Below are 20453 nucleotides of genomic sequence, written 5' to 3' on the forward strand. Positions count from 1 at the left end.
ACAAAAAAGATTGCCAGATTGTGGTGTCCTACGCAGCAGGGATTACGAGTATGGTAAACCGAGAGACAAAGTCTAAAGTTACACAGAGCATCAACCATGGTTGAGTGGACAAGCTACTCAGAACTATAAATAGCATTTTTTTCCAAGTTTTCATAAGTCTTTTTTCTTAAATATCACAATAAATAATGCATCATGGACTTGTAATCATGACATTATCGTACCAAGACATTTTGATATTGTCTCATCCCTTCCTTCTACTAAATACTGAAAGCATATAAAAAAACCTCCTAAAATACTTATAAGAAGAGACAAATCTTAAATACTGGAGCTTCTCAGCTTGAGGCAAAAAGCAGAAAGGTTTACCCTCGTCCTGAAAGCTGTGAACGGACTCCTGTCTGTGTGTTCGATAGGAGAGGAGATGTTGAAATCATGGCCGCAGGTGCCAGGAGTAATACTGAGGTGTTCAGTTGAGTAGATCCAGTGAGTCCCATCAGAGTGGTCGGCAGATGGTTCCAGTACGTAGGACTTGCCTTCCAAAGATATGAAACCCCTGCAGAGAGAGGAAGAAGAGCATGAAAAATACCTTTCAGATGGTGTTTTCTAGTTCTTTTTCCTGAATCCAAACACTGATATTGCATTTGGCTGAAAAAGAAGTGGTCCTGATTTAATTGCAACATGCTAACATAACCAGGAAAGATGATACAACTGATCATAAGGTGAGGTAAAAGTGGCTAAACCTTGAGTGAGCACTTGATGATGGAGCGGTAACAGTATCTCTTGGTTCCTCAGCTCATAGCCGTTGTTTCCTCTTTCCTCACCCCTCTTGTGTTTTCATTGTGGCCTCTTCTCTTTAATTTAACGTGACATCCTCGCGCTGTGAGCTTGGACAAACTGTGCGATTCTCATAAGCCCTTGCACAATGTTCACAATCGCATGAACTCATAAACCCCTTCCAAATCCTGGACAGTGCCAACCCAAACCAAGATCAATTTGTCTCACTGAGCTCTGCAATATGTGGGCTCTCAGTCAAAACAGCTCTGTGAATCTGTCACTGCCCGGGATAGGTTGCAGAAAAACAGGAATAAATAAATGAATATTAAGACCAAGGTCAGCAGCGAGGGGATTCACAATCAGGAGGAAACACTCTGCAGAAGGTGAAGATGTTTGGCTGGTTCATCAAAACATTCCTGTTGGTTTCCAGTGATATTAACGCAGTCATTATTCCTGTCTGACATCTGCAAACAAAGTGCTTCCAACCCTGAAATCTCTCACATCGGAATGCCTTACAATATATCAAGTTTACAGCTTTTCAGCAGCACGAAAAACATGTTTCCTGCATTCACTCATGTTGAAGAAATCTGTTGTGTCATTCCTCGGACTTGGCTGCCTCATGACCTGATCTTACACAAAAACTGGAGGAGACATCGTGTTATTACAACCTGGAATTGTAATGGTAGTTTTGATGAACATTTTAATAGTTTAGACAACAACTCCATTCCCTGAAGCATTTTATTTAGTCTCAAAACCTGAGAGTCAGAACCAGACTTTAGTACTAGTTGTTCCTTTTGAATGAAGAACTAGCTCACAACTATGACAAGTACAGCAGGTCCTCCAAAGATGCTTCAGATTTGCTTTACATCTTAATGGTCGCCTCGCAGCTCATATTTCTTCCCTTATAGACTAGTACCGTTTCTAAAAAAAAGACAATCACGAGTGACTTGGACTTGATTATGGCTAGGGTTAAGTATTGTAGTCCTCGGGCATAGTGGGCTTAGCGGGTTCGGGTTAGGGTTAGGGTTAGGGTTAGGCACATGACCCATGTGCTGAGCATAGACTGTATAAAATATGGACGTAGTATCCGTGACCCATCTGTTCCTGAGCGCTGTTTTGAAGCCAATCGACAGCGGCAGCCTTATTGGAAATGCGGAACTCAACTAGGCAGAGTGTGGCGTAAAGAGGCAGAGTTTGAGCCTTCTAGCCAACAGCTATGTGTTCCCGTCCGGGAGTCAAGTCAGTCATGTCCTTATTTGGGAAAAAAACTCATAATCTTAATATTTTCTGAACCGTTGTGTTAGAAAAAAATCACCCCCGTACAGTGTGCGCCGATAGAGAAATTAGCTACGTAGGGCCAAGCTGTTTTTTGAACCAGGCTGTAAACATGTTTATTAATGCTGCAAAGATCGTCTTTTTTGAATTGGTGTGTATGTGGTTTCCGGTGTTTCTGCAGCCAGCCTCAAGCAGATTCTTGATAAAATGCAGTTTATAACACTTCCGCATGGGCTTCATCGTTTGAGACCGGAGGTTGCCGCTTGGCCCCATCCATCTCTGACAGGGAAAAGATCAGAGAGCTTGTGAGTGCGTCTCTAAGTTGCAGGTTACTAAGTTACTTAAACCATAAGCGGGCATTGATGACAGCAACAATGTTCAAAGTTTGACATTTGCATCAGCGTCTTGCTCACCCTGATGGGATTCTAATTTGTGTAGCCATCCATTCATTAAACATCATCCCTCACATATCCATAGATTTAACTTGCTTGTCTTGTCAATGTCACAGGCACGTCCATAGAAGATCATGGGACAAAATTCATGAGGTTAAAAAACCAACAGTGCAAAACGCAAAGTGTTTTTTGTCTGAGATTACAATCAAGAATCAATGCAGTCAACTACATAAAAATAATTAATTGTATTGAGATCAGTGGTGAGACCAAGTCCAAATCCATTGAGGACTTGAGACTTACGGGTAAGCATTACAAGACCTATCATAGCAGTATGGATATGAATTTCACCTACGAGTTAGGCGTCTTCTGACTATAGTTTGCATGCTCTCTATGTGCCTGAAATGGTTTCCTCTTGGTGCTTCAGTTTTTTTTCAAAAGTCCAAAGGTTAGGCTAATTGGCAAGTCTAATGTGCTCATTTGTGATTGACTGACAACCTGTCTGGGGTGTAAAAGACCTCTTATACAATGGCAGCTGGGCTTGGATCAAGCCCCAAGGGACCCTCAAGGAGAAGCAGGTTTGGCTGATGAATGGATGGGCGTGTTATTAGACTTGAATAAATCTTGACTTGAACTTGTCTCTATAAACTAAGTATGCCTCTGGTATAGTTCACCGCATTGATTTTTTTCTGGCTTTATCTCATGGAAGCATTACCAATCAAAAACAAAGAGTGACTGATGCACTTACTTAACGCCTCGACAAGTGCTGAGGCTGACGTCCGAGTTGGCATGACCCTCCACCTGGCCGTGGTAGTAGCAGTTTACCTGAGGGAGCACACACAAAAAAAAGAAATTTGAAAACAGGAACACGAGACGTGTGAAACAAAACATGTCAAAAGTTTAAGCATAGTTCTACAACAGCAGTCCCAAATGATACGTGTGAAGTATGAGGGAATTAACTTTTGGGAAATAGTCTTTTCAGGGTAAGCAGGAGCTGTTCAAGCCCATCACCGCAACCTAATGATGACTGAAGTCTGAGCAGATTTTCCCATTTCCTTCACTTGCTGTTGCTTTCCCAGGTACCCACATTCATGGACCACCTGTCAAGCTGCAGCAGGGAGTAAAGAAAGTGAATTAAGCCTGTGTTTATTGAAGCAGGCCTGGCAGCGAGAGGGTGGGGAGGAAGTGTCTGGTTTGGAGTGAAAACAGCCGCTCTGCTAGAGTTAGACGGCCTCGCTCAGGTGAGGTCTGACCAGTGGCCCCTTTCTGCCACCCTGATCTGGAAAACAAGGAACTTTGAGTTTACCTACCCTCTTTGGCTGCCTCTAAATATAGAGTAAAGGCAATAAAAGTCTATGCTTGGCCTTCTTGGATGTGGCTAACTTGCTGATTTAGCAAGTTGAGTGTCAAAATAAGCTTCTGGTATTTGATGCAACTTTGCTTTGCCTTGCATAAGCCTTGCATCACAGTGCTTATTCACACCGATGCTGCAATAAGACATAAATTCAATTAAAGTTTTATCACTTTTCAAATGAGCTACTTAAAGAAGCAATGATTAAATATCTGTCACTCTTGGTCCCCAAATAAAGCTGCGGTTAATGGGCAATCTTCCAATCTGGATCGAGTATTGAATTTTAATTCTCATTCCCTCCCACCATCACAACATTAAAAGGTTGCAGCAAGCTCTACTTTCATAGTAGAAATAGGAGCGGCAATCAAGCAGCGTATTTCAGCAAGAAAACTGGGGAACATTGAGGGGCATTTATTAGAATGAGAAGAGCAACAGAGCTTAAAAGTAAAGAGATTCACAGATCTTTGTTTACCGGACTGTGAGAGGCTTAGATCCAAAGGTTTGCTAACTTGATATCATATCTGCTGCTGTGTACTTTATGTGGACAGCTTACCTTAACAACTGTATAAAGATTAAATACTTCATTGTAGCGTCTCCAGGTTTGCTTGTTTTTTTGCTTCTTCTAAATCAACCATTAATACTTCAACTTAAATCAATCAAGCAATTATTCTCTATTAATATATCCACAATTCCTAACAACCGTTTTCTCAAGATGCTTTACAAAATGAGGTCTAGACTGTACCCTTTGTTATATTATTTACACACACCCAACATCAAAATAGGACAAGATTCAGCTTATCTTATCTTAATCTACCATGAGCAGCATCAACCAAGTGCACAGGGGAGAAACTGAAAGGGAAAGCTCCCTTTCTTTGTTGAAGTGTGGCTGTATGAAGTACTTGTCAATAGTAAGTGTATTACGCATAGGAGATGCCAATCAGCTTGGCCCCTCTATAGAGAAACCAGCCACAGAACAGGCACAGAAGCTAGTGGTAGTGCTAGCGATGTGTCGCCTAGCTTCAACAGACCACTGCCAACATGGTTAACCCTCCTGTTATGTTTGTTTCTTAGGGACAGCAATAATGTTCCTGGGTCAATTTGACCCGGGGCATATTTAATGATTAAAAGTGTCAGAACCCCAAAAAATCCCAATGAGGCTAACTCACTCGTTTTTTAATGAAAATTCTTGTTAAAACTTTATTTAATATACATTGGAAAGACCTAAATATAAATACAATAGTTTTACATGACTTAGATTTTTGTTTATTTTATTTTTTTATTTTTTTATTTTATGAAGTGAAGTTGATAAATTATTCTATACGATGATTGCGCTAATTAAGCCAAGTAGAAGAAGCTTCACATTGAAAAAATACTTAAGAATTTTTTTTTGATTTTTGAACTTTAAAATGGGTCAAATTGACCCGCAACATAACAGGAGGGTTAATCTTACCACACTAGAAAAACACATGTGTAGCATCTGCGAATAGTGGCGTTCTGACGGTGAAGTAAAAAGCTGAAAAATATTTCAGCTTAGCTTTTACGTACACTAACACTGGTGTTTGAGTCACACTTTCTTCAATTTTGCTAATTTATTTGGTAAATTTGATGCTGTCTGTTAGCTACTGTGAAGGTTCTCTGGCCTCATACAATCTCACTTATAAAAAATCTCAAACTGTTCCTTTAAAACAGGGGTGTCAAACATGCGGCCCGCGGACCAAAACCGGCCCGCCAGAGGTTCCAATCCGGCCCGCGGAATGACTTTGCAAAGTGAAAAAATGACAGAGAAGACATTAACTGCAATTTTTCAATAAAAGTAACTACTATTTCAAATTTGTCCTCTAGGGGTCGCATAAAATCAAACGGCTGACGGAGCGCACCTGTACGGCTTCTTTTTTTCCAGGACTTTTTTTCTCAAAGTGAGAAAATAGATGACTTGCTGTTTGTATAATCCGGTTGAGATTCATAAAGACTAGAGCACTATAAGATGATCCACTATCTACTAACACTAGCTCTACACCCCTGCATACAACACTGTCCAGCAAGCAGACTGTTCATGCTGGAGCTGAGGGGTCTAGAATAGTCAACTTTACCTTCTTCATTATTAGAATCTATCTGTTCCTTTTGCAGTAAACATTACACTCTGTGTCAGGTGATTGGGAAACCTGTGTTTGGTGTGTTCGCAGCAGGTTTCAGTGCTTAAAGAGTTAAATATTCATCCCACTGAGACTCATCATGGCGAAAAATACAACAGCTGTTTTTGTAGAAAGACAGTTCATTAAATGTGAACATTTTCAGAATGTACTTTTTTGCACTAAAACAAAGGGAAACATTTAGAGTTGTCGTTATTTATAGGTTATTATGTTGTGATTTTACTGGTCCAGCCCACTTCAGATCAACTTGGGCTGTATGTGGCCCCTGAACTGAAATGAGTTTGACGCCCCTGCTTTAAAAATACCCGAAAGCAATATTGAGAATTTCAAAACAAATGCCAGAGGAAATGATGAGAGATTTTACGCCAAACTAGCATAAAATGGTAACCATATTAGCCATGGCAACGAATTGGGAGGAAAATTGTTTGAAGACTTCAAATTTAAAGCAGGTTCATATTGCAAACAAAAAAGAGCAAAATGACTCTTTTTGTACCAGGAAATATGAACCAAGCAGCTCGTGTTCTTTTTCCAACACTTAGCTTGCAGAACGGTCATGTAGCACAGAAACATAAATTTTTTAGAGCCGAATTTGAAATATGGATTTGGCTATCTGAACCCACTAAAAAAACGCAGTCGCTTATTCAGAGTACATTCGAGAAACAGACCCTCGAAAGCCTTCGTCTCGCTGGCCACTTTCCATATCTGTACCTTAGAGGTGCACTAAGAGAGACCCATCCATTATAGTGAGGCAAAAGGTGCAAAGAAAGGACAGCCCATTACATGAAATATGAAATTGGAGTGTTACGGGGAGAGGCAGCGCTGGATTTAGTGCACTGAGTTAATGCTACCACCTCATGTTTCTTTGATGAGATCATGACGGTGATGCATCGATATGCAGGATATGAATAGACTTTTTGTTTCAGAGGATTCTGCAGCAAGTGAAAAGTGCTTACGTCTTCATATATGGAATAAGGAAGATTAATAACTAATACCCAGATTATTGTGGGAGGCCACCCTGGGTGTGAATATTACATTGTTTACCATAGCTCTGCACTTATTATTATTCCAAGTTAACTCTTTAATACCAATGATGGTGATTCATATTCCCAGTAGATGCCTCTCTTGCAGCACATGGCATTCATTTAATGTGTTGATGTAGAATTGGATTCAATGTGAAAGGGAGAGGACGCAAAATAGACAGAGGGAACCAAGGGAGGGCTGACTAACGCTGAAGTCACTCCCAGCAGTACCTTGACTTTAACAAACACAACTCTAGATCCCTTTTCCTGGATCACTGGATCAGTCTCCTCCCTGCCGGCAGGACAAATAAATTAAGAACGGCTCAGTCTCGAAAGGTTTGGTCGTTTCCAGGAAGAAAAAAAACCCTCCCATGAAGAGCTGGCTGCAGTCATGAGAGAGGAATGAGAGATCAGAAGATGTTGGTAAGTTACCAAGCTGGTAAGACACTAAGCAGGTAGATACTGGCAGTGATCCTTTGGGCTATCTATTAAAGCTTTAATCCAACCATAAATCAAGTGCAAAATTTATAAGCTTGTTAATAGAAAACCACAAGGTTATCATTCAATTTGTACACTTTGAAAAAAAGACACCAGTTTGTTGGTTCATGCTTCTCAAATGTTAGACGTTTTTCCTTTTTCCATTTGAGGAGATTTTTGGGTTGTAGCAAGAACAAAAAAAACACTATGCAGACCTCATATCAAGCTCTGGGAAACTAAAGCATTTTACATTATTCAGGCATGTGATTCCCCTGGTTTAAGTGAAATAATGAGAATCTTTTAATATCTACATGCTAAAACGAGTGACAGTACTTCCCATTTTTAAGTTGTGTTAGGCTTGAACTCTCGTTTTGTTTTAGCCATCCTGTTATGGTCATTTTTCCGGAACATTAATAATGTTCCTGGGTCAATTTGACCCGGGGCATATTCAATTATCCAAACATGTCAGAACCCCAAAAAATCCCAATACACATCTCTTTAGATCTAATTTTTAACTCCATTACTAACCATTTAAATCAAGATTTAGTGCATTGGTGTTCTTTAATTCTCACAGATAATAGTTCAACAAGGATAACTCACTCGTTTTTCATTTAAATTAATGTTAAAACATTCAATGTACATGGGAAAGCCCTAAATATAAATACAATAGTTTTACATTACATAGATTTTTGTTTATTTTATTTTACATTTTTATTTATTTTTTATTTTTTATGAAGTGATGTTGATAAATTAACACGACACCTCTTCTGTCACATAGTGCCCAGAATTTTATGGTGCATTTAGCTGGTTTGGAAGGCATATATTGCCTAAAATAGACTTTAAAAGGGTCAATTTGACCCACAACATAACAGGAGGGTTAAAATGACAGAGGTGAGTCATCAAAGAGCTGGTTGTGTGTCAGCGATGCTTGATATACCCGTTTTTGGTGTTCAGCAGCGCAGCAGCTATAGTTGCTAAGCACTGAGAAGAAAGTCAGAAGTGAACACAATTTATTTACGTGGCCAAACACAAGGGAGCAAAGAGTCTGTGGATAAATTATCCAAATTGGTTTGCTGAGTAGCGAACATTAGCAGAGCTAGCACCACCAGGCTTCAGTTTTGTGCTGACTAAAAACTGCTCAGGTTGAGTGGCTATACGCCTATTTAACCCGACACAGCCTACACACAATTATTATTTCCATTCTCAAGATCAATAAACTGCCAAACCACACCATGTATCAACTTGTTTACATCATGAAATTATGGCATAATGGCAGTGGACATTAACTGGAGCTACAGCCCCAACTAGTGGCAGGCGACTGCACTGCATCTGAAAGACAACGTTTGACAGGCATTTTGGGACCTTCAATGATAAAAATATTTAGTTTAACCAGCGAGTATTTCTGTTACCAACTAGCAAAGTTGATGACATAGATTGTTTTTTTAAGCAGGGTTTTATTAAGTACTTTTCACGCAGTATTGGCTTCAGAGTTTATTTCAGCTGAGTCTTCCCCTTTAGCATCTAACACAGTATGTTTTGATAAGGTTAACATCCTGCCAATCATGGCTTGTGTCATCAAGCATTGAAAAAAAAATGAGAACCAGAGACTTGCTTTGAAGACACGCACTCATTGGGTTTTTTGATTTCTGATTTAACTTTTAAAATTTGAGGAAAGTGGGTAAAATAACAGCGTAAGCACAGCAGGGCACTCGAGTTGGTGAGTTTCCTGCAAATTGGCCTTTTTGATGGCAAAGTAAAGCACTGAAAAATTTCTACCAAGAGCGTAAACCTTCACTGACATTAGTATTTGGATTGGTTTGGCCTCGTCTGTAGCAGTTGGTAGCCTACCCTCTGCTCTGGTTCCCTAGTAGGTTGCTCAAAAAAGGGGCCGACCTGACCAGTATCCCCTGTGGCTAATACACTATTGATAAGTACCTCATGCAACAACACTTCAAAAAAACTGGACTATCCCTTTACTTGTTTAGTCAACATAAGCACACATCCCAAGTTTGACTAGCCATCATTCTAAGCATTTTGGGTTGGGTGATATCAGGTTTTCAGAGTCCACTCTGGACCTATAAACTACAACTGCTTTATTGTCTTTATGCATCGGAACGGCAGCCAAGCCCAGCTGATCATTGTCCAGCTCCCCTCTCTCTGCAAACCCCTCTGGAAAATATTGTTCATTTTACTGTGTAGGTTGGCCATTATGATTTATATTAATCCTATCTGTTGTGGATTTCATCATAAGTAGGACAGACATTTTGTACACAGACCTCACATGCTGTCTATTATCCTGCTTCCTGAGCATCTAAACAACAACAAGACATTAAGATGTGTGCTGTTCAAACTGTTAATGATCAATTCTTTGGAATCTTGTGAGTAGGCGTGTGATTTGATGCATGGAAAACCTTTCCACATGAGGATGCACAACATACTTTTTCCACTGCAGTGCACTGCTGTTCATGCAGCCTCCTAACAGCACTGCTGTACCTTAAAATGAAAACCCTTCAATAGAGGGCTATTTATGGATCCATGGAAGATGTTTTCAGAGAACCATTGTATTTGAAGCAGGACATGTTTTGCTGCAACGAATCCTACTGAGCTTAAGAAGATGAAAAATATCACAGCACCAAAGACAATCAAAAGAAATTGGAAGAAAACCAATGTAAATGATTGGAATAGATGCCATGGAGAATGTACTCGATGCAGTTATTGACTCATTAACAAAAAAAAATGGGACATATTTGTACATTTCTACGCAAAAAGTGACACTTCATCCTCTCAGAGCTGTCGTACTTTCATAGATGCATCTCAGACAGAGAGACTAAACTCTTAAATGAAAGCATAGTTGCTGAATATTTCACTGTCAAAGTAACTTCTGGAGTGCACTTTGATGTTCACTAATTCAATATTTTCTTGCAGATCTGTGCAGCAAAAACATATTTTAAGACAGTTTGAAGCTAATCCATAATAAAAGGGCTGCTCTGTAGAATTGTGTCCCTTTCTCAACCTCTGTTTGCCCTTTACTTCATCAAATATGAATCTTCTGGGAGAGAACAAAAAATGGGTCCCCTCACCTACACTAGGCGTCTAAGTGTGCAAGAATGACCAATCTCAGAGGGTTCATAGGAAGGTCTGGCTGAGACATTAATTTTTTAACGTCCTAACTGGGTGTAATAGAAAGATTGAAATGTTTTTTATTTATTCATTTATTTTTTAAATAAATATCACAAATTTATTTGGGATTTTCGTGACAGACAGATGTGCAGAAGAATTGACAACGTTATACAGAACACATGACTCGGAACAGCAGAATAACTAATAATATGGTAGTATTAATGGATCTTGGAGCGATTGAAAAATTGTCAGTTCAAAATTTAAGGGAGTAAGAAAAAGGAATAAGCAAAAATAAGTAAATAGATAACTATGTAAATATGTAAATTGAAGGGGAGAGATATCGGACAAAAAATAAGTAAATAAATAAATAAATACAAATAAAAGTAAAACAAAAAGATTGAAAAGTTTTTGTTTTTTTATAGCATTTCATTTTTCATATGAAATCATGACGCACATTACAAAAAAGGACAGACAAAAAGGAGAAAAACACAAAGAAAAAGAAAAAAATACTAAAGTGGGAGATATTGAAATGTTCCATGATTAATTTAAGTCGAAAAAAGAAAATAATAATAACAATAATTCTCAGTCTATTCCAATGCAGGCAATTGATAACCACTAGTGGCCAAGATACACACTGAGGGGGGACCACTTTTTGATAAAGTCATCAAGGGTTCCTTGTAGTACATGGGATAATCTCTCGTAAAATTGAAAGGTGGGCAGTGTACAACATAATATTGAGCAGTTCAGCCTTTGGACCAGATAATGAGCTAATGCCAAGAATACACAGCTTTGGATCTTATTCTGTTCCGATGCCAATACATTTCTCTATCTCAGTCTGGACAGGAGACCAGAATGATAATTGCAATGGACACGACCACATGAAGTGAAAATAAGTGCCTACTTGTTTCTGACATTTGCGACACAGAGCATTGCATAAATTGTCATATTTACTCCATATTTCAGGAGTCACATGTAGTTTATTGATTATTTAATATTGTGTTTCATGTGATTTAAATGAACAAGTAATTTTTACTTGTTCATTTTTACTTTTTATTTTAACTTTACTCCACGTCTGGTCCTCAAGCTGAACACCAAAGTCCTTTTCCCAGCTAAGTTTAATATCAATAACAGTTTTATCGTTCACTAGCAGCTGACATGTTTTTTTAACTGAGGATGCAAAAATGTAGATTCAAGATCCTCAGCCTGATTTAAAAAATGAGATAAGGGCGATTCAAAACATACCGTGAAGTTGTGAGAGCCAGTGACCTCCATGCCATCTTCCAGGTAATGGGTTTCTGTATAGTTACTTGCAAACAAGCCCCTGGGAAAGAGAAACAAAAAAAAGTGAGTGAACCTGACAGGGTTTCTTCTTAAAAAATCATTCACAATATCTGTAAGTAAACTGTTTGATTTGGTTAGAAAATGAACCCTGCCTCAGGAGAGCAAATATTGAATTGAGCAGCTGTTGGCTTCAAGGCAGAGTATTGATTCAAAAATGTTTCTGTGACGCTTTTTCTATGAAAGATTTTTCTTTATATATGCACCATGAAAAAGTATTCCACATCAGTCAATAACTCATTCCATGTGATACGGTCCAGCATTAATTAGCTTACATGTTGCAGGTAATGAGCATGACAGGCGTATATGATTAGGAATAAATGGGACATGGGGATTATGCTGACAGAATAACAGTGAAGAAATCATTTTTAGTGACAGAATCAATAACAGCACAGAGAGACTATCAGAGCTTAACAAATTATCCATTTACAGTTTATGTCTATTAAGAATGATGAACATGGAAAATCTCTGCTGCAGGCAAACTGAGCGTTGCTTTGTCTTTTCTGCTACACTCTGAAGGAACTGATAAAAGAGCAGCATATATTCATTGGTCCAAAGCCCCCTGTTGCTTAAGTCAATAAGAAGTGAAGGAGTGATAACTCCTCAGTATGTCCTCTATTCATAAAGAAATTGACCTTTATGCATATTTTGACAGAAAGTCTGTAAATATTGAAGGACGGAATGTTAAAGAAGAGATGGCTACAGTGAGCTTCACGGTGCCTTTTGGGTTATTTAAGGAAGCAACACTTTTTATCATGATGTTTTGAGGGTTTGGATGGCTGCCATGCTGTAGTGGAGACAACTTTATCACTGAAATATAACTGAGAAAGTACACACTCTGAAATATACTCATAGTATAGAAGTAAAAAGTGGCCTTCTGGAGAGTGTTCCTATATGTTGGTGCAAAGCTAACTGAACCCCAGGCAATATTTGGGAGATGACAAACTCAAATTGTCTTTTAAGCACAATTTTAAATACAGTTAGCAAAACATCTCAATTCAGACTCTTTGGAGGATCTGCACAGTCTCCGTTTCTGACCTCATTATCCATGCAGGGATCTGATGTGCGAGGATACTATGAACTGAGGCGCTGCGCTGATTGGTTGCCTCAATATTGTCTGAAGGAGGATGGTGCAAACTGGTGCAGACAGATGCAGAGGTGGAAAAACCCCAAAACAAACATGGGGAGCGCTCCAGAAGAACCCGAACCAGTGCCAAGCCAAATGTTTCTTGTCATAAACTTCAGGGGAACCTCTACCAGTATGTTCCTGATCCTGACCAGGAACAGGAGAAGGCGCTGTTGCAATTGCAAGTCTGTGAGTGATACATTAGAATTTGAGTGTCAATCCTACTTTCTTGCCTTTCGAGTGCAACATTATGTGGTAAGCCCTCAATAAGCCTCACCTGTAGTCAGCTTGTTAAAAATAACGGAGCAGTAGGTGTGTCTGGCTCTCAACTTTGACACCTTGACTCTGCAACACCACAGCTAAACCACATTAGTGTAATAGGAGGGACAATTTCTCAAGAAGTGGGATTGGTTTTGCATGCCTGCCTATACAAATCACTCGTCATTACCCCACCACAGGAGCCGATTCAAATCACCTTGAAGAAGTTATGTTTCCCAGTAGGGGGGGCTGCTGAAATGCAGAGGCTTTTCTGTTTCTGAATGAGTAGAGGGAAGTAAAGCATGTTCTTTATTATTTGGACCTTTAAATCATTCTAACTTTGGATTTAGTCTAAAAAATACAGAAACTCTTATATTTGGTTCAATGTGAAAACCAGTTGGAAGGAAATTGTCATGCAAGCACGGTTTTGACTTAAACCTTACTGGTTCTTCCTAATAAGCATTGAGAGATATGCAATGTTATTGTCTTTTCTATGGGCATTTATCCACTTCTTTTAGGTTCAAAACAGACTTCATTGGCCAGCGTTTCATCCACGCTTCCTCCCAGCAGTAATGGATCATAGGTTTAAACAATGGACCAAGCAAGGCATCGCTGCTTTCTGTCTTAATGTTAAAAAAGGAAGGTTAAAGAGTTTTGGGGATTTATGCCAGACATAGGAACTGGGGAAAGAGGATTTTTTTTATGGGTACTTACAGATCCGACACTTTTTTCATAAAGAGGTGGAAGCTCCTGACTATGCCGAACCATCAAAAGTAACACAACTATTCATAGATGCTTATAATTCAAAAGGATGTCAGAGGCATTATTGGAACAAGAACACAACAACTTATATAAGACATCGCTGGGAAAAAGAGGCTAACATTGTGATATCCGAAGAAATGTGGCTTCAAATATGGCAAACTCAATCCTCATCCACAAATAATTTTTTGGGAGAGATTTCTATTGGAGGAATGTCATTCGTTTTTTTATTACCCCTCATCAGAAGTCCAAATCAAGCGGGCCACAGTATTCCTGCTGGAGGGAGTGTGGAGCAGTTTCTGCTGACTTTGTTCATGTTTTCTGGTCTTGTCCATTCCTTCAGCTTTTCCTGAGAGGTGTGGAACACTTAATCTCGGAGACCTTAGAAATATCATTTGAATCTTCTTTCATTTTTTTGTACCTCGGTAAAATACCTGAAGGCCTCAGAAAGAGAGACAGGTATCTTCTGAAGATTTTTATTGCTGCAGGTAAGAAAGCAATAACACAAGGCTGGCTTCATAAGAACCCTCCCACCATTAAACTGCTTAAAAACATTATTGACTCTGTTCGCAGTATGGAAAAAATGACTTTTGCTCTTTGCCTTCAAAAGGAGAAGGGGGATACACTCTGGGGAAAATGGGATTGCTATAACCACAAAGACTCTTAACTTTCTCTGTTTGTCTGAATGCCTTTGTTGGGTACTGTACCTGTCTATAATGCTCAAGTTTCAATTTATTTTTTACTGATCATAATGTAATGTCCTAGACCTCACTTGTTCAATGTTATTTGTTCATATAAAACAAAAATAAAAATGAAAGTTTAAAAAAACAAAACAAAAAAACAGACTTGATGTTTTCAACAGTTCCCATCAAACCTGAGGTACTAATGCATGTTTAGAAAATCTCAGCAGTATGAAGCACAGATATTTATTAAAAAGTTATTTTTAAGTGTAAAAACCTGAAAACTCAGTTGCAGTGCAATAAGAAAGTACTTGTGCATTGTTACTTCAGACTTATATACACAACTGGAAAATATGCATCTAAAAGCTCTTGTGTTCTGACAGTTCCTTCTTTACTTTGTCCATGAAGCCTTAAACCACATCTCATGGTCTTCCTCTGCTGAATGAGCTGCTAAGTTGTCAAGGAGATGTACAAGTATGTTGAACTTTGTGGTATTTTTAATATATTTCACGGGCAGGAAGGAACCTTCAAGCTCTTCCTGTATTTTGTCCTCAGAGGAAATGCATTTTCTGCTGTCTCCCCAAGAATTCTTTCCTACATCAATATAACGTTAAATATGCTACTTTGTTATGTTCTTTTCTTTCTGAACATATGGGCGGACAAAGCATAGAAGTGGGTTATGGAACAAGAGTTTGGTTTGAGACGTTCCTGTAGACAGTTTTATGCTTTCCAGTTGTGCTGTGGCTCTGGGCCAACACTGAAATCCTTTTTGACTGTTTTGAATTTAAGCATACATTGATACTGGCAAACTGGTAACCCTCATGTACACTTTTCAAACCTATAAAGCAGTTGATTTTTTTGACACCTAGAAAACAGATTTCCTTAACATGATGGAAATTGACTTGGCCCATGGGAACGTATCTTTTAATGAAGCTCTTTACTTGTAGAGTTTAAGTTTTCAATGTTTAGAGCTTTTCTTGATCCTGATTCATAGCCAACATTATTAGGTTGCTTAGCTTCAAAAGAGAAGAGCTTTGCTGATTTGTTGAACAAAGGGGAAGAATTGCAATTGTTGATTGGCAGTCTCATCCTCATCGCCATTACCTCCTGTTGTTAAAATCAACAATATCGATGGCTGTTTTTACCACAGGGGGGGGAAAAACTCCTCAGTGACCAAAAATCTATATTATCTTTGATTTCCATCCAAGCGGCAACCTCTGGTCCAAAAATATGAGTACAATGCAGAAGTGCTAAAAACTGCACTTCATTGAGGATCCGCTTGAGGCTGGCTCCGGAAGTACCGGAAGTCACATACACATGAATGGGAAAAAGACGATCTTAACAGCTGAAATAAACATGTTTACAGCCTGGTACAAAAGACGAGTGTAGTCTGGATAGCTCAGTTCTCGATCAGCTCACACTGTGAGGGGGGTGAATTTTTTTCTAACGCGGCAATTTCAAAGATATTGAGATTACGAGTCTTCCAATGAGAGGCCCAGCTGACTGCAGGAACACTGTAGCTGTTGGCTAGGAGGCTCAAACTCTGCCTCTTTATGTCACACTGGCTCGACAGCAGCAATATGGCTGCCGCCGCCGATTGGCCTCAAACAGCTCTTCGGAAACAGATGGGTGACGTCATGGATCCTGTGTCCATATTTTATACGGTCTATGCTTCCATCTGTGTGCAGTGCTGGTACATAAAAAGTCACTTAGACCAACATTTGGCACACTGTTAAAGGTATAATGTGTAGAAATGGGAATATTTAGCGATATCTAGCGGTCAGATTCTAGATCGAAAAACTCTTTCTCACCATCTCCATCGATGAAAAGAAGGTAGCCTTTGAGGACAAGAAGTTCCTGTGATACATAGTATGTTTGGTCCTCCATTTGTCAAGTTCTTAGCATGAAAAATGTCAATCAATACAAACTATTTTGTGTGAAACAACTACTTCCTTCTTCCTTAACTTCCAATTAATTTTGCGCAACCACTCACCAGATGCCAGGAACTAGACTAACGACCCTACTTAGGACCCTATTGTGACTACCTGGACACACCCAGGACTGTTAGAGGCTTATATTTTCTAGCTCTTCCCCAGTCTGGTCAGAACTGAAGAAGCCTTTCGGAGGAAAGGTGAAACGTCTTCAAGAATTTCTACCAGTCCAGTTGCCTTACGGATCAAGCTTTGGATACTAGTTTGTCCGTTCTGTGCTACAATGGAAGGGGATCTATGGTATACAAGGCTAATTTTAAGTTGGGCACAAATTCCAATTTTGGGGGAGATTTAATGGGTATGCCTAAACATACAGTGACATATTTTTAGCTGGTTATGAAACCGACTCAAATTAACCATCAACAGACTAAATCTGGGGGGTTTGTGCACTACAAAAACATCAACCTGTTCTACCCTGTCACTGCAAAGACCTCTTGACCGTCACAGCTCTACATCAATCATGGCTGCCCCTCTTGTCACCTACATAGATTACTGATTGCTCTCCATTCTCTGGGGAAGTAAAGGACACTTGGCAGGGAGTTAGAGGATCAACAGCAGACAGATCAACAAATGAGTTCAGATCCAAAAGAGCCACACAGACCCCTGCTGGGTTGATTATTCCAGCGGGTGTTTTTGTGTTTGTAATTTGTACAAGTGAGGATTGCAAGTGTCTGTGGCTTTATGTGTACTGTACAAACAGCGAGTGCATGTACAGTACTGCACTACAGGACATCAGCAGATGGTTGGCTGGTGCTAATCCACAGCAGAGGAACAAACCTCAGCAGGCAGCTGGATTCTCTTACTGACCTCACCGCTGACAACCCAGCTGGGAGTGTCAAATGTAACAACCGGGGGGGGGTTATTTTGTTTGGGATCTGTCAGCATGAGACACAATGCTTCCCCGCCCTCCACTCCTCTGCTGAGCCAAAGAGCTGGTAATAATCATTGGATCAAAGCGAGGCCAAAGTGGAGAGAGCCAAATAAAATGATGTGTTTCTTCAGTCTTAATTAGGTCTGCGCTCTCGGTCGGACACAACCTTAACATCTGCCCACAACTGACAATCCAGTGTGGTGACAGAGTGCGTCTGCCTCTGCCTGCCTGTAGCACCCCAGGAGAGTGTGGGTATAAAAATATGTTGCAGACACCCCATGTGTCATCCATATGCTGCCATTTCTTTATGACTATCTATGAAAAATGAGTGTCTTGCTCCGGAACTCTGACAGAGAACATGCACATTCAGCTGTGGCTGGATTTCAACCAATGAGGTTACAGTCACTGCCAGGAATATATGATCAAAACTTAGTATACTTCAATAAAGGCACTGGCAAATGTCACCAGTCTGTGAACCTGAGAGAATAACCAACCTGGTTTTGGTTTCTCCCAAGTGCATTTTTTAACGCTTACTTGAGTATCAAGCAGCTGGAGTTTTCAACAATAACTGTATAAAGAAAAAAAGTAGCCTCTTGGCTTCTGATAGGCTATCAGGCCGGTCGAGGGAGTATTGCATTATTTATTTTTCCGATAACACAATTTTATCAGATGAAGACGTCACTATGTGCATTTCTTAACTTTAGAGGAGGGACACGCATGCAACTTGCAAAACATGTGTTGCAAGTACTCTGAGAGAAGAAAGAAGGTCCTCAAGTTTCTCAAAACCACCACTAGTCACCTGCAAAGTCATCATCACAGAGCAGATGTATTGCTGAAATATCAAGCAGTGGTTGCCCCAGTTAACATTGGCGGCAATAAAATGACGAGTGCCTTGGTGCAGATTCAACAGGCATCTGGGAACTACACTGTCCAAGAGACATCACTGAAATCACAGCACCTAACCCAGCTTTTCCTGAGGTAGAAGACTTAAGATTTCACCAGATTATGGTGCATTTAGAAGTGTCCAGAGTCCCTGCTACTTTGCAGACATATCTCTATCCACCTTGATTAATGTGATCTCTACACAAACTGATCAACAACAACAACACCAGCAACATAAGTTTTACCAAAGACATAAAGACTTCTGATTTTAGTCCAGTGAGTATGCTCAATTTGACGTCTAGTGGCTGGATGAAGACTTAGACAGGAAAAATGACATTGTTGTATGCACGGGAGTGTTCGGGTTCACGGTGAAAAACACAACAAAATTATGACAACAGGAGAGTGTTTTAATTGGGTGAGATCTGAAATAAAGACTTGAAACACCAACTTTCCTTTGAGCGTTTTATTCTTTGCAAAGAAGGGGACTGTCATACAGAGTGCTGTGCAGTCTGCAGAGAGTGACAAAACTAAGATGAAACAAAGCTTCCTCTCATAGTATAGAGTGTGAGAGCCTATAATCATCAGTTCCTGCTCCAGGAGATAAGTCAAATTAGCTCAAACCGTTCTATGGTCAGGTCAAGAGAGCACGACTGTTGAAAACCCCAATATCAGATGGAACACATGCAAAAGAGAAGGTGAAAACAGTCACAGCAAATACAAAGGGTTACAAAAAGGTTCAAGAAACAAGCTGTCTTAAAGTTTTCCATTACACAAGTCAGGACTGTTCTTTGTTTATTGTGTGTGGTAAATATAGAATATTAATATATGCACATCTTTGCCCTTCTTATCTTGGTGTTTTTTTCCCTTGGGTGGGCTGAAACTACACATTTTAAGATACTAAAGGCAAAAAAAAAAGGACTTTAATGGTGATCTTATAAGTATTGGCCATCGGAAGCAGATTATCATCAGTATCTGTGCAATGTCTGTTTTTTGTTAGTATGATGTATTTTTGAAAACATGTGTACAGCCTGTTCATGTGCATGGCATAACGCATGTAGACGAAAGGATGTATCATGTATGGCACTTTTTGAAGTTCTGTCAAAGTAGGGGAAAGTGACAAGTAGTCCTTTTCTGCAGAGCTATTTATATGCTGTAGGTATCAGTAGCCAGTAGTAGCCATGTCTGCGTTGACACAGACAAGTGGACTATTCTACCTTGGCAATCCAACAGGATTTTTCACTGACGTTTAAATGTTCAAATTGACACCTGGCTATCGTTTTAGACTTGGAAGGGTGTCTTATTGTTCTTTAAAGGAGCTATAATGTGGTAAAACCAACTAAAAGTACAATCTGTGGTACATATGGCTAAAAAAATGCAGAGGAACAACTTCCAGAAGTGCTAATGTACTCACAGAAAATCATAAAATCCAATGCACTCCAACTGGCAGCTCACAACACTTATGGTTTCACCTCATCCACGCACCGCAATGTACCACCCGCCAAACTCATCATGTGTTCAATTCCAAGACCTTCAGCCCGGCATGACAGCAGCAGCTTCACTGTTTATCAATAAGCAGGAAGTTAATGAGGCATTAGGGAAGGAAGGCAATGGGGGGTCTTGCCCCCCATTTTAAATGCATTACCCAAGGGAGAGGCCACCAGCAAGGCTCAGGCTGACAGACAGGTTATTGGCATCTAGCAGAGGCACTAGAAGTCAACAAGAGGATGCAAAAGGAACGGTTGTTAACACCTCACCTGCTCCGAGTGCAGGCATCCTGACACTTTAACAACCACTGAATAAACACACAACTGTAAGAGTGTCACAACAGAAAGTAAATATGGGTACGATTTCTGCCACAGGAAGAAGAACTTGTCTTAAAACTCAGACAGAGCAATATTTGTTAACATCTCAGCCTCTGTTAGACAGGTAAATAACTATAATTAGAGTCATCATGTTTACATCTTGTCATGCTGTCTCCCGGCTGAAACTTACAAAA

At 39.7% G+C, this 20453-nt stretch overlaps 1 protein-coding gene across 2 annotated transcripts in view; it reads right to left on the bottom strand.

Moving 5' to 3' along the window:
* The window catches only part of LOC117829572 (disintegrin and metalloproteinase domain-containing protein 12-like), a 127966-nt gene that overhangs the window by 50634 nt on the left and 56879 nt on the right, over window positions 1–20453 (bottom strand). For both annotated transcript variants that reach the window (XM_034707135.1, XM_034707136.1), the window contains exons 4-6: window positions 11795–11873; window positions 3184–3260; window positions 364–550 (exon numbers count right to left, since the gene is read on the bottom strand). In XM_034707135.1, the coding sequence (XP_034563026.1) occupies window positions 364–550; window positions 3184–3260; window positions 11795–11873 (343 nt within the window). The remainder of the gene's footprint in view (window positions 1–363; window positions 551–3183; window positions 3261–11794; window positions 11874–20453) is intronic.

Source organism: Notolabrus celidotus, chromosome 18, assembly GCF_009762535.1.
Source record: "Notolabrus celidotus isolate fNotCel1 chromosome 18, fNotCel1.pri, whole genome shotgun sequence".
NCBI lineage: Eukaryota > Metazoa > Chordata > Actinopteri > Labriformes > Labridae > Notolabrus > Notolabrus celidotus.